General features: G+C 48.1%; 1 protein-coding gene across 1 annotated transcript; it reads left to right on the top strand.

Moving 5' to 3' along the window:
- Positions 1-15,692: 15,692 nt before the first annotated feature.
- LOC143277994 (uncharacterized) lies at positions 15,693-19,529 on the top strand. Its single transcript, XM_076583006.1, has 3 exons — positions 15,693-16,777; positions 16,816-18,200; positions 19,495-19,529. Exons 1-3 carry the CDS (start codon positions 15,693-15,695, stop codon positions 19,527-19,529), a joined length of 2,505 nt encoding a protein of 834 aa, XP_076439121.1.
- Positions 19,530-21,289: the final 1,760 nt, after the last annotated feature.

Raw genomic sequence — 21,289 nt, 5'->3', positions numbered from 1 at the left:
TACCCCCCCCCCCCTCCCGTGCCCCCCTTCCTCCACCCTGCCGCCCGACACTCCTTCACTACATATAACTGGAGCACGTGGCTGCTGCTGCACTGTGAAGAGATCTCCTGACTAATTAGCAGGTCTATTTCAGTCACAAACGTTAACGGCAGGTGTACAAACTTGTGGATGTGGAAAAAAAATGTTATAAACGTGTCACCTAATAATGTTGATAACCAGCTTGTCGCAGACAGTAAATCCCAAGATCATAGACTGGACACCGCGCTACAATCCTGTTGGGCTCATTGCTCATTGGACTGATGATGCATGACATGCTGTTATTGAGTGAAGGGACCTGGGCCTGGAGTTATCATTCTCTCTCTTTCTACACACACACACACACACATTTTTTTCGCTACTTATTTATCTATCTATATGTATGATAGTCAGTCGTGTCCGACTATGACCATCAGAACAGCAGAGGAGGCAACTGCTGTCCCGGCTATCTGGGCTGGAATTTGATTATAGTACAGAGAATCTTGCCCAAGTTACATCTCCAATCTCTCGTCCAAGAGGGTTTTAGGACAGTCGGCCTTGGGATGGTTCAGCTCCCAGGGCTGCAGTGCTATTTTGCCTCCTAGTTTGATAGTCATAGTCCTTCACAAAAGACTAAGCTGTAAATGGTTTCCCACTGCAATGGAGAAACCATTGATGATACAGCTCTCACTTTGCTGTTGGCCCAACTGTAAACTTATGTCAATCTCAGATATAAGCGGAGTGTTAGGCCTACACACACATACACACACACACACACACACACACACACACACACACGCATATATATATATGTGTGTGTGTGTGTGTGTGTGTGTGTGTGTGTGTGTGTGTGTGTGTGTATGTGTGTGTGTGTGTGTGTGTGGATAACAAAATCAACGATACCACTACTACTACTACTACTATCAAGCTTCCCACCGGTAGTTACGGGCAATGCCTTTGTCAGTGAGAGATGTGGATAATACATTTTCATTGAGTTGCCAATAAAGTTGATATGTATGTCTGGATTTCAAGATGTTATTCACTTTCGCTGGTGTACATATGAGGATTTCACTTGCTGCAAACGATAGACAGATGCGTCTATTGTGAGAAATGCATATTTATACATATTCATATTTATACATGTTCCTTATTTCTATGTATATGAACGCGATGGTGTTTGCAGTATTCTTCTACAGCCCAGAATAGAAAAAAAACCAACCCCCCCCCCCCCCCGATTTTTGTGTTCCAGCATTTTTGTTTTCTTATGTTTTGTGTTTTTAATAGTGGTTTCAGCAAACCTCCGAGATTTGCCATCTGGAAAATCAGTCTCAATTTGTCACTGAAAACATTTTGATGTCAAATCGAGTTTCTGTCGTGTGTGTCTTTCCTTGACAATGAACATCAAAAGCATGGCAACTCAGAATACAACACCAGAAAGCAGCGACCTGCAAACAGCTGACCTGAAGGAATCCATTCCACAGGGATGCATCAAAGTCAGATTCAGTGAGAGGGAGTTCCTGCCATGGAACAACTCTGATAACATTGTTAGTAAAGATGTGCAGCTCTTCACAGCTCAGCTCAGAATCAACACGCTGCTGATTCTGTTTCTTGTGGGTGGCCCCGCTAACATCATCAACATGTTGGTGTTTTTCAAACAGGGCATCCAAGACCGTGTCAACCTGTTGCTGTTTTCGCTGTCCCTGGCTGACGAGCTGTACCTGATTGTGGCCAGTCTGCACTGTGTGGAGGGCTTCTATTTCCAGTTCACTGGAGAAACCAGGATGGGTCAGTTCTATATTTTACTGTTGAACTATCACCTGGTTGGCTTCCAGGGGTTCGGGTTTGTTTCGTTTGTGTTGTCAGCCATGGTGGCCTGCGAGAGATGTTACTGTGTCCTCAGACCTCTGAAGTACCAGGCTCTGATGAGAACTAGGACACTGGCTGTCATCATTGTTGCTGTGTATATTGTTGTTGTTGGTCTCTTCATCCTTGTGGGATTCAGGTATTATGTTCCGTGTGTTTACGATCTCAACTCGGGTGTAGCGAGACACGTGTACAGTTACAGTGAGTTTTACTTGCACCACAAGGATCTGATTGACTACACAGACAGCATTTTCTTTGGTGCAGGGTTACCCACTGGCATGGTGATCGTGGTGCTCACAGCCACAATAATCACCATGTCCAAACTTCAGCAGGCTGCAGCATGGCGTTCAGAATCATCATCATCATCACCATCTCTGTCGACGAAAGAAGTGGCACTGACTAAAATGTTGATTGGTATTTCTGTTCTGCTCATCATCTGTGTGTCCCCTACCTGTCTTCTCCGAATTGCTTGTCTGTTTCTTCCAGAACTAAGCACTGGAAGGCGCAACGAGAATCTTTATTTAACATGCCTTCGAATCTCAGTCATTCTCAGCTACTTCAATTCCAGCGTCAACATCTTCATTTATTACGTGATGGGTTCTCGGTACAGAGAAGCGTTCTGGGCGTTGTTGAAATGGAAAACACAGCAACAAGGAAACAAGGAAGAAAACTGAAACACAATTTGATTGCTTCCAGCAGTAGTGCTCCTGTCCTCTACATGATCTACCTTAGTTGTACAGCCACTTTAATTGTTACATTTGTGTGCGTGATTCATGGAAGAATGCACTGCAATCAAGAGATGTAAAGCTTTGAATTATCACGTGTGATACCCGCTCCATCCAACAAAGAAATGTCGGTGAAAAGAAAGCGACAGTGTAAAGCAGGACACGAGGCAACACACTGATCGACGTCAGCCTCATCTTCGGCCTCTACATTTCCAAAGCATTCAGTTGTGGTTAAAACATATCCCTGTGCCATGTTGAATGAATTTGGGATGAAGCCCTCAGGTTCTATCATACTTCTACACCTGTTTCCAATACGTCATAAGTCTTATGGACTTGTATTTTGACCTCTGACCTTGTCTGTCTCATTGCGCCACGTTTGATGATTTTGTTCCAGACCTTCTCTCTCTTTGCACGTAGAAACTGTTTCTATCAATATCATATACTGTGTTGTGGACTTCACCTTATACTTTAACCGTGACCAGTCATTTGACCCCTAACCTTGTTCACCATGTCATTATTAAAACGCATGATTCCAGAAGTCTTATTCCTACCTTCCGTTCTACCAGATTTGCTTCCTGTGCCGCTTGTGTGGCCGACAAAACGTCAACTTTACCACGGACACCAAGTTTACCACGGACACACAGACATTATGTCATTACAAAGGCTTTTTTTTTGACACACAAGGGTCTAAAAGCCTATATAGCCGTTTGAGCTGTGAGTTCATATCCACTGTGTCTTGAACACGGACGGTGAGATCCATTGTTTTTCGTTCCACCCTTTAAACTTCACCGACCCAAGTCAGATAACCATTCACACTGGGTGCAGTGAGGTAAATGGAAGTGGACGGCCTTTCTGCAGGACACGACACATTGTGAAGCGGGGCCTGGAACTGGGATCACCGGTGAACACTGGATCACCCTGTACGACGTCCCCACAGAACAGTTTGTACCGACAGGTGACCTGCTCCATTACACTTTCCAGTGTGTCCAGACAGGAGAACACGCTCCTTGACTCCATCAGGCCGGCCAGTCTTCTCCTCCCCTCCTTACCTGCCTCATGCAATCCGTGTGTGAACATGTCCACGTTTAGAAGGTTGTGGGATATGATCCTTCAAGGGCGGATTTGTTCTGATTAACTAATCATTATGTTGATACATAATGATTAGTTTATCAGAACAAATCCGCCATTGATGATACATCATACATATGAATAAATCGATGGTGTAACATGCACGGATGTTTCCATGCCAACATTATATTGACCTTGTATTGACCTTGTTGATTAACTCACGGAATAAACAGTTTCCTCCAGCGTCATGGATGGACGTACATAGTGTACAGTTTATCACTAGTTTTAAAACACACGAACGCTTTGATCATCAAAATATGATAATTTAAGTGTGTACCGACGCGCATTTCTCAACCAAACAGCCAATTAAATGATTTATTTTAACGATATAACATTACCTCTTCATGATTCCAACACACACACACGGGATTTTATGACAATAAATAAAGTCAAGTCAAGTCAAGTCAAGTCAAGTCAAGTCATGTCACACACACACACACACACACACACACACACACACACACACACACACACACACACACACACACACACATTCCTAATATCACTTCAAGTGGAAAGACGTTAAACTGAACACACACACACACACACACACACACACACACAAGCAGCAAGATTTAATTAAAATCTTTACTAGAATTGCTTAATCTGTCAAATAATCCGTGTATTTTGAACATGTTACTTTGCATACTTGGTGTTTATTATATGAACAAGAGCTTTGTATTGGAGCTTGGCACTTCTGTACAGTTCAGACTCTCTCTCTCTCTCTCTCTCTCTCTCTCTCTATATATATATATATATATATACATATATATCTCTGTGTGTATGTGTGTGTGTGTGTGTGTGTGTGTGTGTGTGTGTGTGTGTGTGTGTGTGTGTGTGTGTGTGTGTTTAATGTTAAACGATTTGCTTGAACAAAGTTATATCAAAATTGTCAAGAATGTGAATTTCCGGTTTATTATTTCATGTGAAATTTTCATGCACTAGAAATCAAACTAATTAGTGGATCCGTTTTCTATTGATCCAAAACCTGGGGTAGGTCACATTAACACGCCCTCGACATTTATTTGTTAGGAATGCTGCTATGTTTACCCGGGCGTTTTCCATCCAGGCAATGGCAACTGATAAATGCCAACTGCATAAAAGATAATTGATAGTTATTAATGTGATCCTTAAATGGAATAGTCCTGATGAATAGTTACAACTGAAAAGGATGTAGGTGGAAATGATTGTTGGTGGGTTTTTTTGTGTCACGGTAAGTCCAGAAATGTTACAGCACACCAGGGGCTGATATCATTAACACTAGGAGCAAAGTACACCTTGTTTTAACCACCCTCTGTAGTTACGACCAAAAAGTAAGACGTGTTGTGCACTTCAATACCGCAATGTTCGGGATTAGTCTTCATTTCATTGTGCTTCAAAGCAGCTATAAACCAACGACACATCGATAAACATGAAGACACGGAAAAGAATCATCTTTCGATAATTTCAGTCGTCGGCTATACCCACCACTTCACCTGTATTTGTCATTTTCAGTTCATTTGTATTGCTCCGTTAATCATCATCACATTCATTTATGCTAAAATGAATCATTCTTACCCGTCTTCTGGTTTAGATTTACAACCGTTTTCTTTGTAACTGTTCAGATTGTTCAGTCATAGATGGACGGCTCCCGTCATGTTTTGTTATTGATTTAGTTCTGTGTATGTATATTTTCGAATATTTTCAGTGGTTTTCGCAATAAAGATTCAGTATGAAAAGTCTTCTTAACCAACCGATTTTCATTGCTGATCTTCATTGCTAAAATAAAGAGAATATATCTGAAACAGTTTACACCACCCTTTCCGTACGTCTAGCATGCAGTTGCTTAATTCGATTTGAACTATATGTAAAAGCTGTTGTTTAATTGACATGGGAAGCGTGGAGCAAGGACCAGTGAAAGTCAGTGGTGAACAATTAGCTGGATTACGTAAATCCTGAACACCTTATTTCACCTGCTGTGTCAGTTGTCTCCTTTAACGATTTGACACCATACAGTGTATGTTCCGAAGGGTATCGGCACAACTCTGGATAAAAATACCATTTATACCAATTGTAAACATCATGTCCTAAACCTTCAGAACACACACACACACACACACACACACACACACACACACACACACACACACACACACACACACACACACACATTTCTCTTTTCTTTTTTCCCCCATTAATGAATTAATGCATTACCTATGCATTTATGTATTTATCATTTATGCATTTGTGTGCTATTTATTGCTGTAAATAGCTCTCCGGATCTATTTATTGATCTTGTCAAAACAACATGTGTGTGTGTGTGTGTGTGTGTGTGTGTGTGTGTGTGTGTGTGTGTGTGTTGTGCGTGTGTGTGTGTGTGTGTGTGTGTGTGTGTGTGTTATTCATTATGCTTTGTTGCAACATACCCCGTACACATAACACACAACCCAGCCCATAACGTTTGCTCTGTCTTCACCTTGTCATGCACAACACAACGCGTTTCGCCCCCATGGTTCCACGTGCCACATAACATGAACACACAACACAACATGAACACACAACACATGACATGAACACACAACACATGACATGAACAACAAGACAATGGAACGCTTGTCTGCTTTGATGACGATGTTCTCACATCACAATGCACTGTGAAGCCTGACTGCGCGGTGCTCTAGAGGTCAGCACAGTGAATGTCAGCCACAGTGAAGGGTGCTCTAGAGGTCAGCACAGTGAATGTCAGCCACAGTGAAGGGTGCTCTAGAGGTCAGCACAGTGAATGTCAGTCACAGTGAAGGGTGCTCTAGAGGTCAGCACAGTGAATGTCAGCCACAGTGAAGGGTGCTCTAGAGGTCAGCACAGTGAATGTCAGCCACAGTGAAGGGTGCTCTAGAGGTCAGCACAGTGAATGTCAGTCACAGTGAAGGGTGCTCTAAAGGTCAGCACAGTGAATGTCAGCCACAGTGAAGGGTGCTCTAAAGGTCAGCACAGTGAATGTCAGCCACGGTGAAGGGTGCTCTAGAGGTCAGCACAGTGAATGTCAGCCACAGTGAAGGGTGCTCTAAAGGTCAGCACAGTAAAGGTCAGCCACAGTGAAGGGTGCTCTAGAGGTCAGCACAGTAAAGGTCAGCCACAGTGAAGGGTGCTCTAGAGGTCAGCACAGTAAAGGTCAGTCACAGTGAAGGGTGCTCTAGAGGTCAACACGGTAAAGGTCAGTCACAGTGAAGGGTGCTCTAGAGGTCAGCTCAATAAAGGTCAGCCACGGTGAAGGGTGCTCTAGAGGTCAGCACAGTAAAGGTCAGCCACGGTGAAGGGTGCTCTAGAGGTCAACACGGTAAAGGTCAGTCACAGTGAAGGGTGCTCTAAAGGTCAACACGGTAAAGGTCAGTCACAGTGAAGGGTGCTCTAAAGGTCAGCACAGTGAATGTCAGCCACGGTGAAGGGTGCTCTAGAGGTCAGCACAGTAAAGGTCAGCCACAGTGAAGGGTGCTCTAGAGGTCAGCACAGTAAAGGTCAGTCACAGTGAAAGGTGCTCTAGAGGTCAGCACAATAAAGGTCAGCCACAGTGAAGGGTGCTCTAGAGGTCAGCACAGTAAAGGTCAGTCACAGTGAAGGGTGCTCTAGAGGTCAGCACAGTAAAGGTCAGCCACAGTGAAGGGTGCTCTAGAGGTCAGCACAGTAAAGGTCAGCCACAGTGAAGGGTGCTCTAGAGGTCAGCACAGTAAAGGTCAGCCACGGTGAAGGGTGCTCTAGAGGTCAGCACAGTAAAGGTCAGCCACGGTGAAGGGTGCTCTAAAGGTCAACACAGTGAAGGGTGCTCTAGAGGTCAGCACAGTAAAGGTCAGCCACGGTGAAGGGTGCTCTAAAGGTCAACACAGTGAAGGGTGCTCTAAAGGTCAACACAGTGAAGGGTGCTCTAAAGGTCAACACAGTGAAGGGTGCTCTGAAGGTCAACACAGTGAAGGGTGCTCTAAAGGTCACCACAGTGAACACTGACAGAAGAGGGGCACTGACCTGTGAAGTGATAACGAGGCCGTGCGTTACACGACGTGACTGGTATCGTGCGTTACATAACGTGACTGGTGCGCTGTTGTTGGATGATGGAGAACGGAACATTGAATTCCCATCACAGATCAGAGACTGTAGCATGGTGATGACATTATTTTGTGCCCTCTCACCCCCCTCCCACCCCCCGATGCATCGCCACAATAGTAAAGGTCAACCACAGTGAGTCTCTCAGAGAACAATCAATATCAGTTCACCATGACGATTCTCACTTCATCATATGCGGGTCGACGTGTAACTGACCCTCTGTTGACGACAAAGACTGTATTCTCACAGCGCCAGACAGGGAGAACGTCAACCCCAGAGCAGAGGTTGTTCCTTCGTTCTTCCAGTGACAGTCCGTTAGCCTGCCGACACCAGACATTCTAACATCAACCCAACATTCTAACATCAACATCTAACATCACGTCAGTGAATGAGAAATCAAAGCTGACGTGAATGTCAACATAGAACATGAGGTAATTGAACATTTTTATATTGTTAATGGTCAATACAGATGATACTGATGCTGAAGTGAATGGATTAGATTTTAGTGGAATGCGGCAAGGCTTTTTTTCTTTCATCTGAAATATCTGCATTCTGTGCCATACAGACCTTAAATAAACAGGCGGCTGCTGTGTAATCAGAAAATTTGAACACCCTCAAAGACACAGTCTTAAAGTTGAAAGCTAAATCTATTGTTGTAGTCATCTCATTTAAGCCATTTACCACAAAGAGCAAACCGGCACATTGTTCTTCTTCTTCTTATCATTATGAGCATTTACGCCTAATCCTGAAAATATGTTCTAAGCGTTTGCAAATAGATCACACACGTAAATATCAAAAAGGAAAAAAAAAATGAACACAAGATACCAAACATTATCAACAAATATTCATTCCCATTCATTAAGGTACAGATGTGGAAAATGAACTGTTTCAGTTTTGAGACAACAATGGGATACTTCCCATGTTTCCATTTATAGTCACCCCGAGCCAGCCCGGCCCGAGAGAAACAGATCGCTGACGTGCTGATCAGGGAATCAGAACACTCTGAAAGACACAGCCATGAAATGTATGACAGTGAACTCTGTTTTCTTACTTTTACCATTCCAGCCTTCAGCACGGACAGCCACCACAGCTGTACACACCGCAGGGTAGTGTGGGTCTGACGGTTTGAAGGAAACAACCCACCCCTCCTGGTCAGCCTGTGGTGGTACCACAAGTCAGCCCGTGACGGTACCCACAAGTCAGCCCGTGACGGTACTCACAAGTCGGCACATGACGGTACCCACAAGTCAACATAACAGTACCCACAAGTCAGCCCATGACGGTACCCACAAGTCGGCCCATGACAGTACCCACAAGTCAACATGACGGTACCCACAAGTCAGCCCATGACGGTACCCACAAGTCGGCCCATGACAGTACCCACAAGTCAACATGACGGTACCCACAAGTCAGCCCATGACGGTACCACAAGTCAGCCCATGACGGTACCACAAGTCAGCCTGTGACGGTTCCCACAAGTCAGCCCATGACGGTACCCACAAGTCGGCCCATGACAGTACCCACAAGTCAACATGACGGTACCCACAAGTCAGCCCATGACGGTACCACAAGTCAGCCCATGACGGTATCACAAGTCAGCCCATGACGGTACCACAAGTCAGCCCATGACGGTATCACAAGTCAGCCCATGACGGTACCACAAGTCAGCCTGTGACGGTTCCCACAAGTCAGCCCATGACGGTACCACAAGTCAGCCCATGACGGTACCACAAGTCAGCCCGTGACAGTACCACAAGTCAGCCTGTGACAGTACACAAGTCAGCCTGTGACGGTACACAAGTCAGCCCGTGACGGTACCACAAGTCAGCCTGTGACGGTACACAAGTCAGCCTGTGACGGTACCACAAGTCAGCCCGTGACGGTACCACAAGTCAGCCCATGACGGTACCCACAGTCAGCCCGTGACGGTAACCACCTTGACGTGGCAGTTTCTTGTGACTGTCCTTTAACCTGATCATGAACAGTGTGGTATCACAAAGCGTGGTGCATGACAGTCCATCAGACCCTTTGTGCCCGGATCCAACTGCAGACATTGGCCCAGGACAGAGGATACTGGTGGACTGTTATTGGTGGACTGTGCCCTTGATGACTGGGACATCAGCTGTCAACACACGTATGGGAAGCAGATTTTCCCAGCTTCATTCTCTGTCTTTTGACAAATGAAAAAAAATATGGTTTGCAATCTTTCTGTACAACTCACGCTGATTCCATCGCAGACAGCTCGTTCTTTTGCATGACTCTATTTCTTTCTTTGTACACAGTTCACGCTGCCCAATCTTCCATTACCCCCACACCCACTGTCCAAAATTTTCCCCACACAGCCATACCAGATATCTTTCTTTCTCTGTCACAGTCATCAGTCCGTGTAAAACCATTAGTACTAAGTCGCCGCAAGACCACACGTGAGAAGAGGTCCTGCACTGCTGACTCAGAATAGAGGACATGTCTTCTATAAACTAATTCATCTGAAACTCAGTACCTATTATCCGAATGCATTGTACATGCATGCTTTTATTTCTGGTGGAACAGAAAGAAAAAAACACGAAAAAAAACTGGTTTCTTTTGACAAATCCTCTTTCTGTGCAAAGCATTGAGATGTGAAGTATGGTCCATAGGCAAAATTACACATACCTTTATTGCCTAGTTAAAAAAAAAGATTACGGGCGCAACAGCCGAGTGGTTATAGCGTTGGACTTTTCAATCTGATGGTCCCCGGTTCGAATCCCGGTCACGACACTCGGTGGGTAAAGGGTGGAGATTTTTCCCCATCTCCCAAGTCAACATATGTGCAGACCTGCCTGTGCCTGAACCCCCTTCGTGTGTATACGCATGCAGATGGCACACGAAGTAGACTGGTGGGGTTTCGTCTGTCTGGCAGTCATTGTCGTTGTCCTTTGTTCCGCTGGAATTTTCTTTTTGTTCCTTGTCAGTCTTCGGTTCACTCGTGCTTAAAGATCCGGATTTAGATCTGACTGGAGTTAGTTCCTGTGTAGTGTACACACTTCCCATGCTTCTAGTTCTTGTCATTTCCATGCAGTTCACACAATCTCCGACAAGGAAAACTACCTATCAAACACACACTCACTAAGAGCCCACTCACCAAGAACCCACTCATCAATCACCTACTCACCAAGAACCCAAATATATCGCAGGACACCTCCCCCCTCTCCCACTGTGTTCACCGTCCCATCGTACCCACTCACCAAGAACCCACTCATCAATCACCCACTCATCAATTGCCTACTCATTAAGAACCCACTCACAAAGAACCCACTCATCAATCACCCGCTCATCAAGAACCCACTCATCAATTGCCTACTCATTAAGAACCCACTCACCAAGAACTCATTTATCAATTGCCCACTCATTAAGAACCCACTCATCAATTGCCTACTCATTAAGAACCCACTCACCAAGAAACCACTTATCAATAACCCACTCACCAAGAATCCACTCATCAATTGCCCGCTCATCAATCACTCACTCACCCTCTCACCAAGACCCCAGTCACCAAAACCCACTCATCAGTCACCCACTCACCACGAACCTACTCATCAATCACCTACTCACCAAGAACCCACTCATCAGTCACCCACTCATCAATCACCCACTCATCAGTCACCCACTCATTAATCACCCACTCATCAGTCACCCACTCATCAATCACTCATTCACCAAAAACCCACTCATCAATCACCCACTCATCAAGAACCCACTCACCACGAACCCGCTCACCAATCACCCACTCATCAAGAACCCACTAACCACGAACCCACTCACCAATCACCCACTCACCAATCACCCACTCATCAATCACCCACTCACCAATCACCCACTCATCAATCACCCACTCACCAATCACCCACTCACCACGAACCCACTCATCAATCACCCACTCACCAATCACCCACTCATCAATCACCCACTCACCAATCACCCACTCATCAAGAACCCACTCATCAAGAACCCACTCACCAAGAACCCACTCACCAATCACCCACTCACCAAGAACCCACTCACCAATCACCCACTCATCAAGAACCCACTCACCAATCACCCACTAACCACGAACCCACTCACCAATCACCCACTCACCAATCACCCACTCATCAAGAACCCACTCACCAATCACCTACTCACCAATCACCCACTCACCAAGAACCCACTCATCAAGAACCCTGATGTATCGCAGGACACTTCCCCACTCTCCCATCGTGTTCACCGTCCCAGCGGTATCACCCCACCGTCGCACAGCACAAGCCTTCCCTGCACATCCATCCCCAGATCCCCAAAGACAGATTCCTCTATCACTGTCCCGGCCCAGCAGTTGGCAGGAACCGATCAAGGTTGGGTCATCATGAGGACACACACCAGAGGAGACTCTGCACTGCTGCTGGGTCACTTTGGTGTGTTCCGATTCTGACAATGTGCCTGCTTTCATTTGCCTGGTTAGTAATTAATTTAATGTGCTAATATGTACCCATTGTATATACCTCGCATAACTCATGTGACCAGCAATTATACTTTTATAGTATTCTATATACGATGAGTAAAATATGTCTATGGGATGTAATCGTCATGGTAGACAGTTTTCGAGATGTCTTTCATATGCCACGGGTGTTTTACCTCCAGTGATTTGATCTACATTTGAACACATTTCTCCCGATGAAAACGTCATACCTCTAACTGGTGTCTTGCACACACACACACAGACACAGACACACACACACACACACACACACACACACACACACACACACACACACACATACAGAAAAGAAAACATCGTTTGTTTGATGTGTTTCTTATAATAAAAAAAAAAAAACCCGAAGGTTTCAAGGCAGTGACATTTGTTCAATCCTATTCCATTCTGTTCTACCTATTCCACTTGTGGCTGCATGATTTTTCCAAAAGATTTGTTTCATTATTCTTCGGGACAAACTCAAGTATCCTTAAAACTTGCAACACAGATGGTTCAGGACCCACTCCCCTCATCGAAAAAGATTAAAAAAAATAAATAAATAAAATAAAATGAATGAATAGAGAATAATGAACAAACAGAAACAACCCCCCCCCCCCCCCAAAAAAAAAAGAAGAAAAAAAAAGGAAAAAAAGAGAGAAAAAACTATGGACTCAGTGTAACGATGAGGGTAACGATAATGGCGCCAGTGTTGTGGTGATGGTGATGGGAATGGGGATGGTGATGGGGATGGTGATGGGGATGGTGATGGTGATGGTGATGGGGATGGTGATGGGGATGGTGATGGGGATGGGGATGGTGATGGGGATGGGGATGGGGATGGGGATGGTGATGGGGATGGGGATGGGGATGGGAATGGGAATGGTGATGGGGATGGGGATGGGGATGGTGATGGGGATGGGGATGGGGATGGGGATGGTGATGGGGATGGGGATGGTGATGGGGATGGTGATGGGGATGGGGATGGGGATGGTGATGGGGATGGGGATGGTGATGGTGATGGTGATGGGGATAGTGATGGGGATGGGAATGGGAATGGTGATGGTGATGGGGATGGTGATGGGGATGGGAATGGGAATGGGAATGGTGATGGGGATGGGGATGGTGATGGGGATGGTGATGGGGATGGGGATGGGGATGGTGATGGGGATGGGGATGGGGATGGGAATGGTGATGGTGATGGGAATGGTGATGGGGATAGTGATGGGAATGGGGATGGTGATGGGGATGGTGATGGGGATGGGAATGGGAATGGTGATGGGGATGGGGATGGTGATGGGGATAGTGACGGGGATGGTGATGGGAATGGGGATGGTGATGGGGATAGTGATGGGGATAGTGATGGGGATGGGGATAGTGATGGGGATGGTGATGGGAATGGGGATGGTGATGGGGATAGTGATGGGGATAGTGATGGGGATGGGGATAGTGATGGGGATGGGAATGGGAATGGTGATGGTGATGGGAATGGTGATGGGGATAGTGATGGGGATGGGAATGGGGATGGTGATGGGGATGGTGATGGGGATAGTGATGGGGATGGGAATGGGGATGGTGATGGTGATGGGGATAGTGATGGGAATGGGAATGGTGATGGGGATAGTGATGGGGATGGTGATGGGGATAGTGATGGGAATGGGAATGGTGATGGGAATGGTGATGGTGATGGGAATAGTGATGGGGATAGTGATGGGAATGGGAATGGTGATGGGGATAGTGATGGGAATGGGAATGGTGATGGGGATAGTGATGGGGATGGGGATGGTGATGGGAATGGTGATGGTGATGGGAATGGTGATGGGGATAGTGATGGGAATGGGAATGGTGATGGGGATAGTGATGGGAATGGGAATGGTGATGGGGATGGGGATGGTGATGGGGATAGTGATGGGAATGGGAATGGTGATGGGGATAGTGATGGGGATGGGGATGGTGATGGGGATGGGCGTGGGGATAGTGATGGGAATGGGGATAGTGATGGTGATGGGGATAGTGATGGGGATGGGAATGGTGATGGGGATGGTGATGGGGATGGGGACAGTGATGGGGATGGGGATAGTGATGGGGATAGTGATGGTGATAGGGATGGTGATAGTGATGGGCGTGGGGATAGTGATGGGGATGGGGATAGTGATGGGGATGGGGATAGTGATGGGGATAGTGATGGGGATGGGGACAGTGATGGGGATGGGGATAGTGATGGGGATGGTGATGGGGATGGTGATGGGCGTGGGGATAGTGATGGTGATGGAGATGGGGACAGTGATGGGGATAGTGATGGAGATGGGCATAGTGATGGGGATAGTGATGGAGATGGGGACAGTGATGGGGATAGTGATGGAGATGGGGACAGTGATGGGGATGGGGATAGTGATGGGGATAGTGATGGGGATGAGCATAGTGATGGGGATAGTGATGGAGATGGGGACAGTGATGGGGATGGGGATGGCCATTATGCCTGTAGCATATGAAAGGAAAGCATGACACAGAAGTCATGACACTGGCTCTGGCCATTGGTGTTAGAAAAAACAAAGGTGCTTTTTATGAACTATTGCTCTTTTGTAGCTCCATTTTCAGTTTCAAGAAGGCGTCAGACCATGTGGATTGATCCAAATACGGTACACATCTGCTTATAGAAAAAGAGGAAGAGAGTGCATGGCCAATACATGAACCCACAGGCACTGGTGAGATTTGAGACCCTATCAAATCAAATGCTGCAGGAATAAAAGAGACGACATTAGAAGATGATCAACCCCAAACAACGACGCTGACACGATGGTTGGCGTTTTATGTAAATCCACTCATGGAAATGACACGAGGCCAGTTCAAAACCCTGACAAACCATCACATACTCCAAGCACTTAAGTCGAACACGAAAATGTTCATTAATAAAACAATAGACGGGCGCAGGACTTTCAACCTGGGGGTCCCAGGTTCGAATCTCGGTAACGGCGCGTGGTGGGTAAAGGGTGCAGATTTTCCCCATCTCCCAGGCCAACATATGTACAGACCTGCTGGTGCCTGAGTCCTCTTCGTGTGTATACGCAAGCAGAAGATCAAACACGCTCGTTAAAGGTGCTGTAATCCATGTCAACGTTCGAAGGGTTATATAAACAAGAATATACCCAGCATGCACACCCCCGAAAACGGAGTATGGCTGCCACATGGCGGGGTAAAAACGGTCATACAAGTAAAAGCCCACTCATGTACTTACGAGTGAACGTGGGAGTTGCAGCCAACGAACGAAGACAACAGACATACAACACATTAATGGAATTTGATGTTATCCTTCCCGAATAAAAAAGCTGCAAGATTCTGGCCCGTGTTTCCCCGAGTTCCATCCACGGTGTGAGCACACCTGGTGGAGATGTTTCTCCCGGGTCATAATGTGTGCAGACCTGCTGGAGACAGACCTGCTGCTGACAGACCTGCTGACAGACCTGCTGACAGACCTGTTGGAGACAGACCTGCTGGTGACAGACCTGCTGACAGACCTGCTGGAGACAGACCTGCTGGAGACAGACCTGCTGCTGACAGACCTGCTGGAGACAGACCTGCTGACAGACCTGTTGGAGACAGACCTGCTGGAGACAGACCTGCTGACAGACCTGCTGGAGACAGACCTGCTGCTGACAGACCTGCTGGAGACAGACCTGCTGACAGACCTGCTGACAGACCTGTTGGAGACAGACCTGCTGGAGACAGACCTGCTGACAGACCTGCTGGAGACAGACCTGCTGGAGACAGACCTGCTGACAGACCTGCTGGTGACAAACCTGCTGGAGACAGACCTGCTGGTGACAGACCTGTTGACAGACCTGCTGGAGACAGACCTGCTGGAGACAGACTTGCTGGTGACAGACCTGTTGGAGACAGACCTGCTGGTGACAGACCTGTTGACAGACCTGCTGGTGACAGACCTGCTGGAGACAGACCTGCTGGAGACAGACCTGCTGGTGACAGACCTGTTGACAGACCTGTTGGAGACAGACCTGCTGGAGACAGACCTGCTGACAGACCTGCTGGTGACAGACCTGTTGACAGACCTGCTGGAGACCGACCTGCTGGAGACAGACCTGCTGACAGACCTGCTGACAGACCTGTTGGAGACAGACCTGCTGGTGACAGACCTGCTGACAGACCTGCTGGAGACAGACCTGCTGGAGACAGACCTGCTGCTGACAGACCTGCTGGAGACAGACCTGCTGACAGACCTGCTGACAGACCTGTTGGAGACAGACCTGCTGGAGACAGACCTGCTGACAGACCTGCTGGAGACAGACCTGCTGGCAGACCTGCTGGAGACAGACCTGCTGGTGACAGACCTGCTGGAGACAGACCTGCTGGAGACAGACCTGCTGGAGACAGACCTGCTGACAGACCTGCTGGAGACAGACCTGTTGACAGACCTGCTGGAGACCGACCTGCTGGAGACAGACCTGCTGGAGACAGACCTGCTGGTGACAGACCTGTTGGAGACAGACCTGCTGGTGACAGACCTGTTGACAGACCTGCTGGAGACAGACCTGCTGGAGACAGACCTGCTGACAGACCTGCTGGTGACAGACCTGTTGACAGACCTGTTGGAGACAGACCTGTTGGAGACAGACCTGCTGGTGACAGACCTGCTGACAGACCTGCTGGTGACAGACCTGTTGACAGACCTGTTGGAGACAGACCTGTTGGAGACAGACCTGTTGGAGACAGACCTGCTGACAGACCTGCTGGTGACAGACCTACTGGTGACAGACCTGTTGGTGACAGACCTGCTGGTGACAGACCTGTAGGTGACAGACCTGTAGGTGACAGACCTGTTGGTGACAGACCTGTTGACAGACCTGCTGACAGACCTGCAGGTGACAGACCTGTTGGTGACAGACCTGTAGGTGACAGACCTGTTGGTGACAGACCTGCTGACAGACCTGCTGGAGACAGACCTGCTGGTGACAGACCTGTTGGTGACAGACCTGTTGGTGACAGACCTGCTGGTGACAGACCTGTTGGTGACAGATCTGCTTGTGACAGACCTGCTGCAGACAGACCTGCTGACAGACCTGCTGGTGACAGACCTGCTGGTGACAGACCTGTTGGTGACAGACCTGCTGGTGACAGACCTGCTGGAGACAGACCTGCTGACAGACCTGCTGGTGACAGACCTGCTGACAGATCTGCTGGAGACAGACCTGTTGGTGACAGACCTGCTGGTGACAGACCTGCTGACAGACCTGCTGGTGACAGACCTGCTGACAGATCTGCTGGAGACAGACCTGTTGGTGACAGACCTGCTGGTGACAGACCTGCTGACAGACCTGCTGACAGACCTGCTGGTGGCAGACCTGCTGGTGACAGACCTGCTGACAGATCTGCTGGAGACAGACCTGTTGGTGACAGACCTGCTGGTGACAGACCTGCTGACAGACCTGCTGACAGACCTGCTGCTGACAGACCTGCTGGTGACAGACCTGCTGACAGACCTGCTGACAGACCTGCTGGTGACAGACCTGCTGGTGACAGACCTGCTGACAGACCTGCTGGTGACAGACCTGCTGGTGACAGACCTGCTGACAGATCTGCTGGAGACAGACCTGCTGGTGACAGACCTGCTGGAGACAGACCTGCTGGTGACAGACCTGCTGGTGACAGACCTGCAGGTGACAGACCTGCTGGTGACAGACCTGCTGACAGATCTGCTGGAGACAGACCTGCTGGTGACAGACCTGCTGGAGACAGACCTGCTGGAGACAGACCTGCTGACAGATCTGCTGGAGACAGACCTGCTGGTGACAGACCTGCTGACAGACCTGCTGGTGACAGACCTGCTGACAGACCTACTGGTGAGAGACCTACTGGTGACAGACCTGTTGGTGACAGACCTGCTGACAGACCTGCTTCCTGTGCACACGCATGCAGAAGATGAAATGCTCTTTCCCGCGGCACAGGTGTCGAAGGTGGCCTTGTTGTCTCGGGTGGACCTGGTGTCATGTGGGACTCTACGTCTCTGTACCTTGGTCAATCACGTCACAACGCTGATGACGATGCATGCAGTAAGACTGGGAACAACAATATCTACAGTGTGTGTGTGTGTGTGTGTGTGTGTGTGTGTGTGTGTGTGTGTGTGTGTGTGTGTGTGTGTGTGTGTGTGTGTGTGCGCGCGCGCGCGCGCGCGCGCGCGCGCGCGTGTGTGTGTGTGTATACGCGTGTGTGCGTGTTTGATATATATTTCGAAGACGAAAAAAAAAAAATATATATATGTATATATATATCTTAGCATATATATTAGCAGCAGCGTAACTGGTCACTCATCAGCACAATGTCCATCACACACACACGCGCGCGCGCGCGGGCGAGTGAGACCTCAAATCCGGATTGGGCGTCATAAAATTTCAAAGAGGCAAATATTTTATTCCAAATTTAACTAAAATCCAGCACAAGACAATTGCTTCCACCCAAATGGAGTGGACGTGAGTTTTCTAAAAACGGCCACTCTTAACACCTCAAGGACGGGCGCAATAGCCGAGTGGTTAAAGCGTTGGACTGTCAATCTGAGGGTCCCGGGTTCGAATCACGGTGACGGCGCCTGGTGGGTAAAGGGTGGAGATTTTTACGATCTCCCAGGTCAACATATGTGCAGACCTGCTAGTGCCTGAACCCCCTTTGTGTGTATATGCAAGCAGAAGATCAAATACGCACGTTAAAGATCCTGTAATCCATGTCAGCGTTCGGTGGGTTATGGAAACAAGAACATACCCAGCATGCACACCCCCGAAAACGGAGTATGGCTGCCTACATGGCGGGGTAAAAACGGTCATACACGTAAAAGCCCACTCGTGTGCATACGAGTGAACGCAGAAGAAGAAGAACACCTCAAGGAGTAGAGGTCTAACACGTCATTCGGATGAGACGATAAACCGAGGTCCCGTGTGAAGCATGCACTTAGCGCATGTAAAAGAACCCACGGCAACAAAAGGGTTGTTCCTGGCAAAATTATGTAGAAAGATCCACTTCGATAGGAAAAACAATTAAAACTGCACGCAGGGGGAAAAAAAGGTGGCGCTGTAGTGTAACGACACGCTCTCCCTGGGGAGAGGAGCCCGAATTTCACACAGAGAAATCTGTTGTGATAAAAAGAAATACAAATACAAATATTGTGGCCACCTTACAGTCTGAAGCTGGTGCGCGCTGTTCCAGCTGCTGCCATTGAGGGTCGTTGTCATCGCTGTTGATGGGTGTGCAGAGGCAGGGTGGTTCGGTTTGAAACACACAGAGCAGCAGTGTTCATACTGGCATCGCGGGGCGAAAACGCACTGCCCACGGTTGCACTGGACACACACCTCCCTTTCGCTGGGCGAGGAGCGGGTGGGACGCTGCTGTGGTCGTTGTTCCGGGTTGGGGGCGTTGTTGTTGCATGTTGGGGGCGTTGTTGTTACATGTTGGGGGCGTTGTTGTTGCATGTTGGGGGCGTTGTTGTTGCATGTTGGGGGCGTTGTTGTTGCATATTGGGGGCGTTGTTGTTGCATATTGGGGGCGTTGTTGTTGCATGTTGGGGGCGTTGTTGTTGCATATTGGGGGCGTTGTTGTTGCATATTGGGGGCGTTGTTGTTGCATATTGGGGGCGTTGCTGTGGGTGGAGGCCGGCTGCTCCCTCAGCGCCACCATTGCCAAGTGCTGACAGTCATCCCCATCTGAAGCCACACGCTGCCTGGCTGGCTCTGTTCTGGTGATCGTAGGTCAGTACCGATGACCACGTAGAGCGAGTGGCCATCTCGCCGACTTTCGCCGTGTAAGCCAGGTAGTCAAGGATGCCCTGGCCCGACATACGCCCTGTTTCGATGAACTTGGCCATGATCCTGCTGTTGGCTGAGAGGTATTGCGCTGGTGATACACTGTCCAGCTTTGGTTTAGACTTTGGCAGACAAATAACAACCCCTTCCTTCAGCTCAATGTCCGCTGGCACCCCATCATCACGAAAGTCAATAAAGTCGGGAATTTGAAGTGTTCCTTCACCTGACCGCGTCGTGTCAGAGGAAGACGGTGGGGTCGAGGTCTACACGACCCCCAAGGACCGTTGTGCCGCCCGCCATGCCGTGCGATACAGAAGGTCGTCAGTTGTAGAAATGGTCGCTGCTCTGCTGTGCTTCCTCCACATAGGTTCCTTGTCCGTCGCCTGAAGCTGGACTGAAAGTGCCATTGTTGCTACACGATGCCCAGCTTAAGGCAAGTCAGCAATATTGGAGCTCGAAGCATTGGACAAGGCCAACCACGAGACGATACCGTGCTCTGACAACGTTTCCCCAGCATTACCAGGGAGACCTTTGGTCCAATTTTTGAATTAAAAAAAATTTCAGCCATGGTGCAATATAAAAAACCATTTCTTTAAAAAAATGTCAGCAACAACTGAAGTGCGCAGTAACACAAGGAACAGGAGAGCGAGCTGCTGGCGACTGAACAACTCTGACATTAAAACAGGCTGTTCTGAACACCTGTACTGAACATCTGTTCTCAATCTGAACCCGCAATCACACAGGTTTGATCTTGCCAGCAGATTCACGTGCGACAAGGGAAAGCAGGGGCCAGTCAAACTCGGGTTCAACTGTTTGGAGCATTCGAAACATTTAAATATTATTTATACTAAATACCACACACACACACACACACACACACACACACACACACACACACACACACACACACACACACACACACACACGTGGCGGAGGCAGGTTGGAGCGGGCAGGAAGCTGGGCAATGAAGTACTGGGGTGGTAAGGGAGGTCCAGTCAGTTCACTGACTGATCAGTCAACGCACCGTCAGGCCATCCTATCAATACTCCATTTTACTGCCCTCTCTTCGGAAATGCGACGTTCATCCAGTCTCATACCTATCAGGATAAGATTCCTACACGCTGCCAACATTGTAAACATTAACGTAATGAGCAACCGCAAAATTACACCTCTTACATATCACCAATCGGGGCAAAAATCCG

Source organism: Babylonia areolata, chromosome 35 (genome assembly GCF_041734735.1).
Source record: "Babylonia areolata isolate BAREFJ2019XMU chromosome 35, ASM4173473v1, whole genome shotgun sequence".
NCBI lineage: Eukaryota > Metazoa > Mollusca > Gastropoda > Neogastropoda > Buccinidae > Babylonia > Babylonia areolata.
Note: the sequence above shows the minus strand (reverse complement) of the source record. Positions and strands in the feature narration are given on the sequence as shown.

Excerpts from the sequence above, each read along its gene's own strand:
- LOC143277994 (XM_076583006.1), top strand. The coding sequence starts at position 15,693 with ATGTGTGCAGACCTGCTGGAGACAGACCTGCTGCTGACAGACCTGCTG. Across the intron at positions 16,778-16,815 it reads GACCTGCTGGTGACAGACCT|ACCTGCTGGAGACAGACCTG; the intron begins GTTGGAGACAGA and ends ACCTGTTGACAG. Across the intron at positions 18,201-19,494 it reads TGCTGACAGACCTGCTTCCT|CTGCTGCCATTGAGGGTCGT; the intron begins GTGCACACGCAT and ends GCGCTGTTCCAG.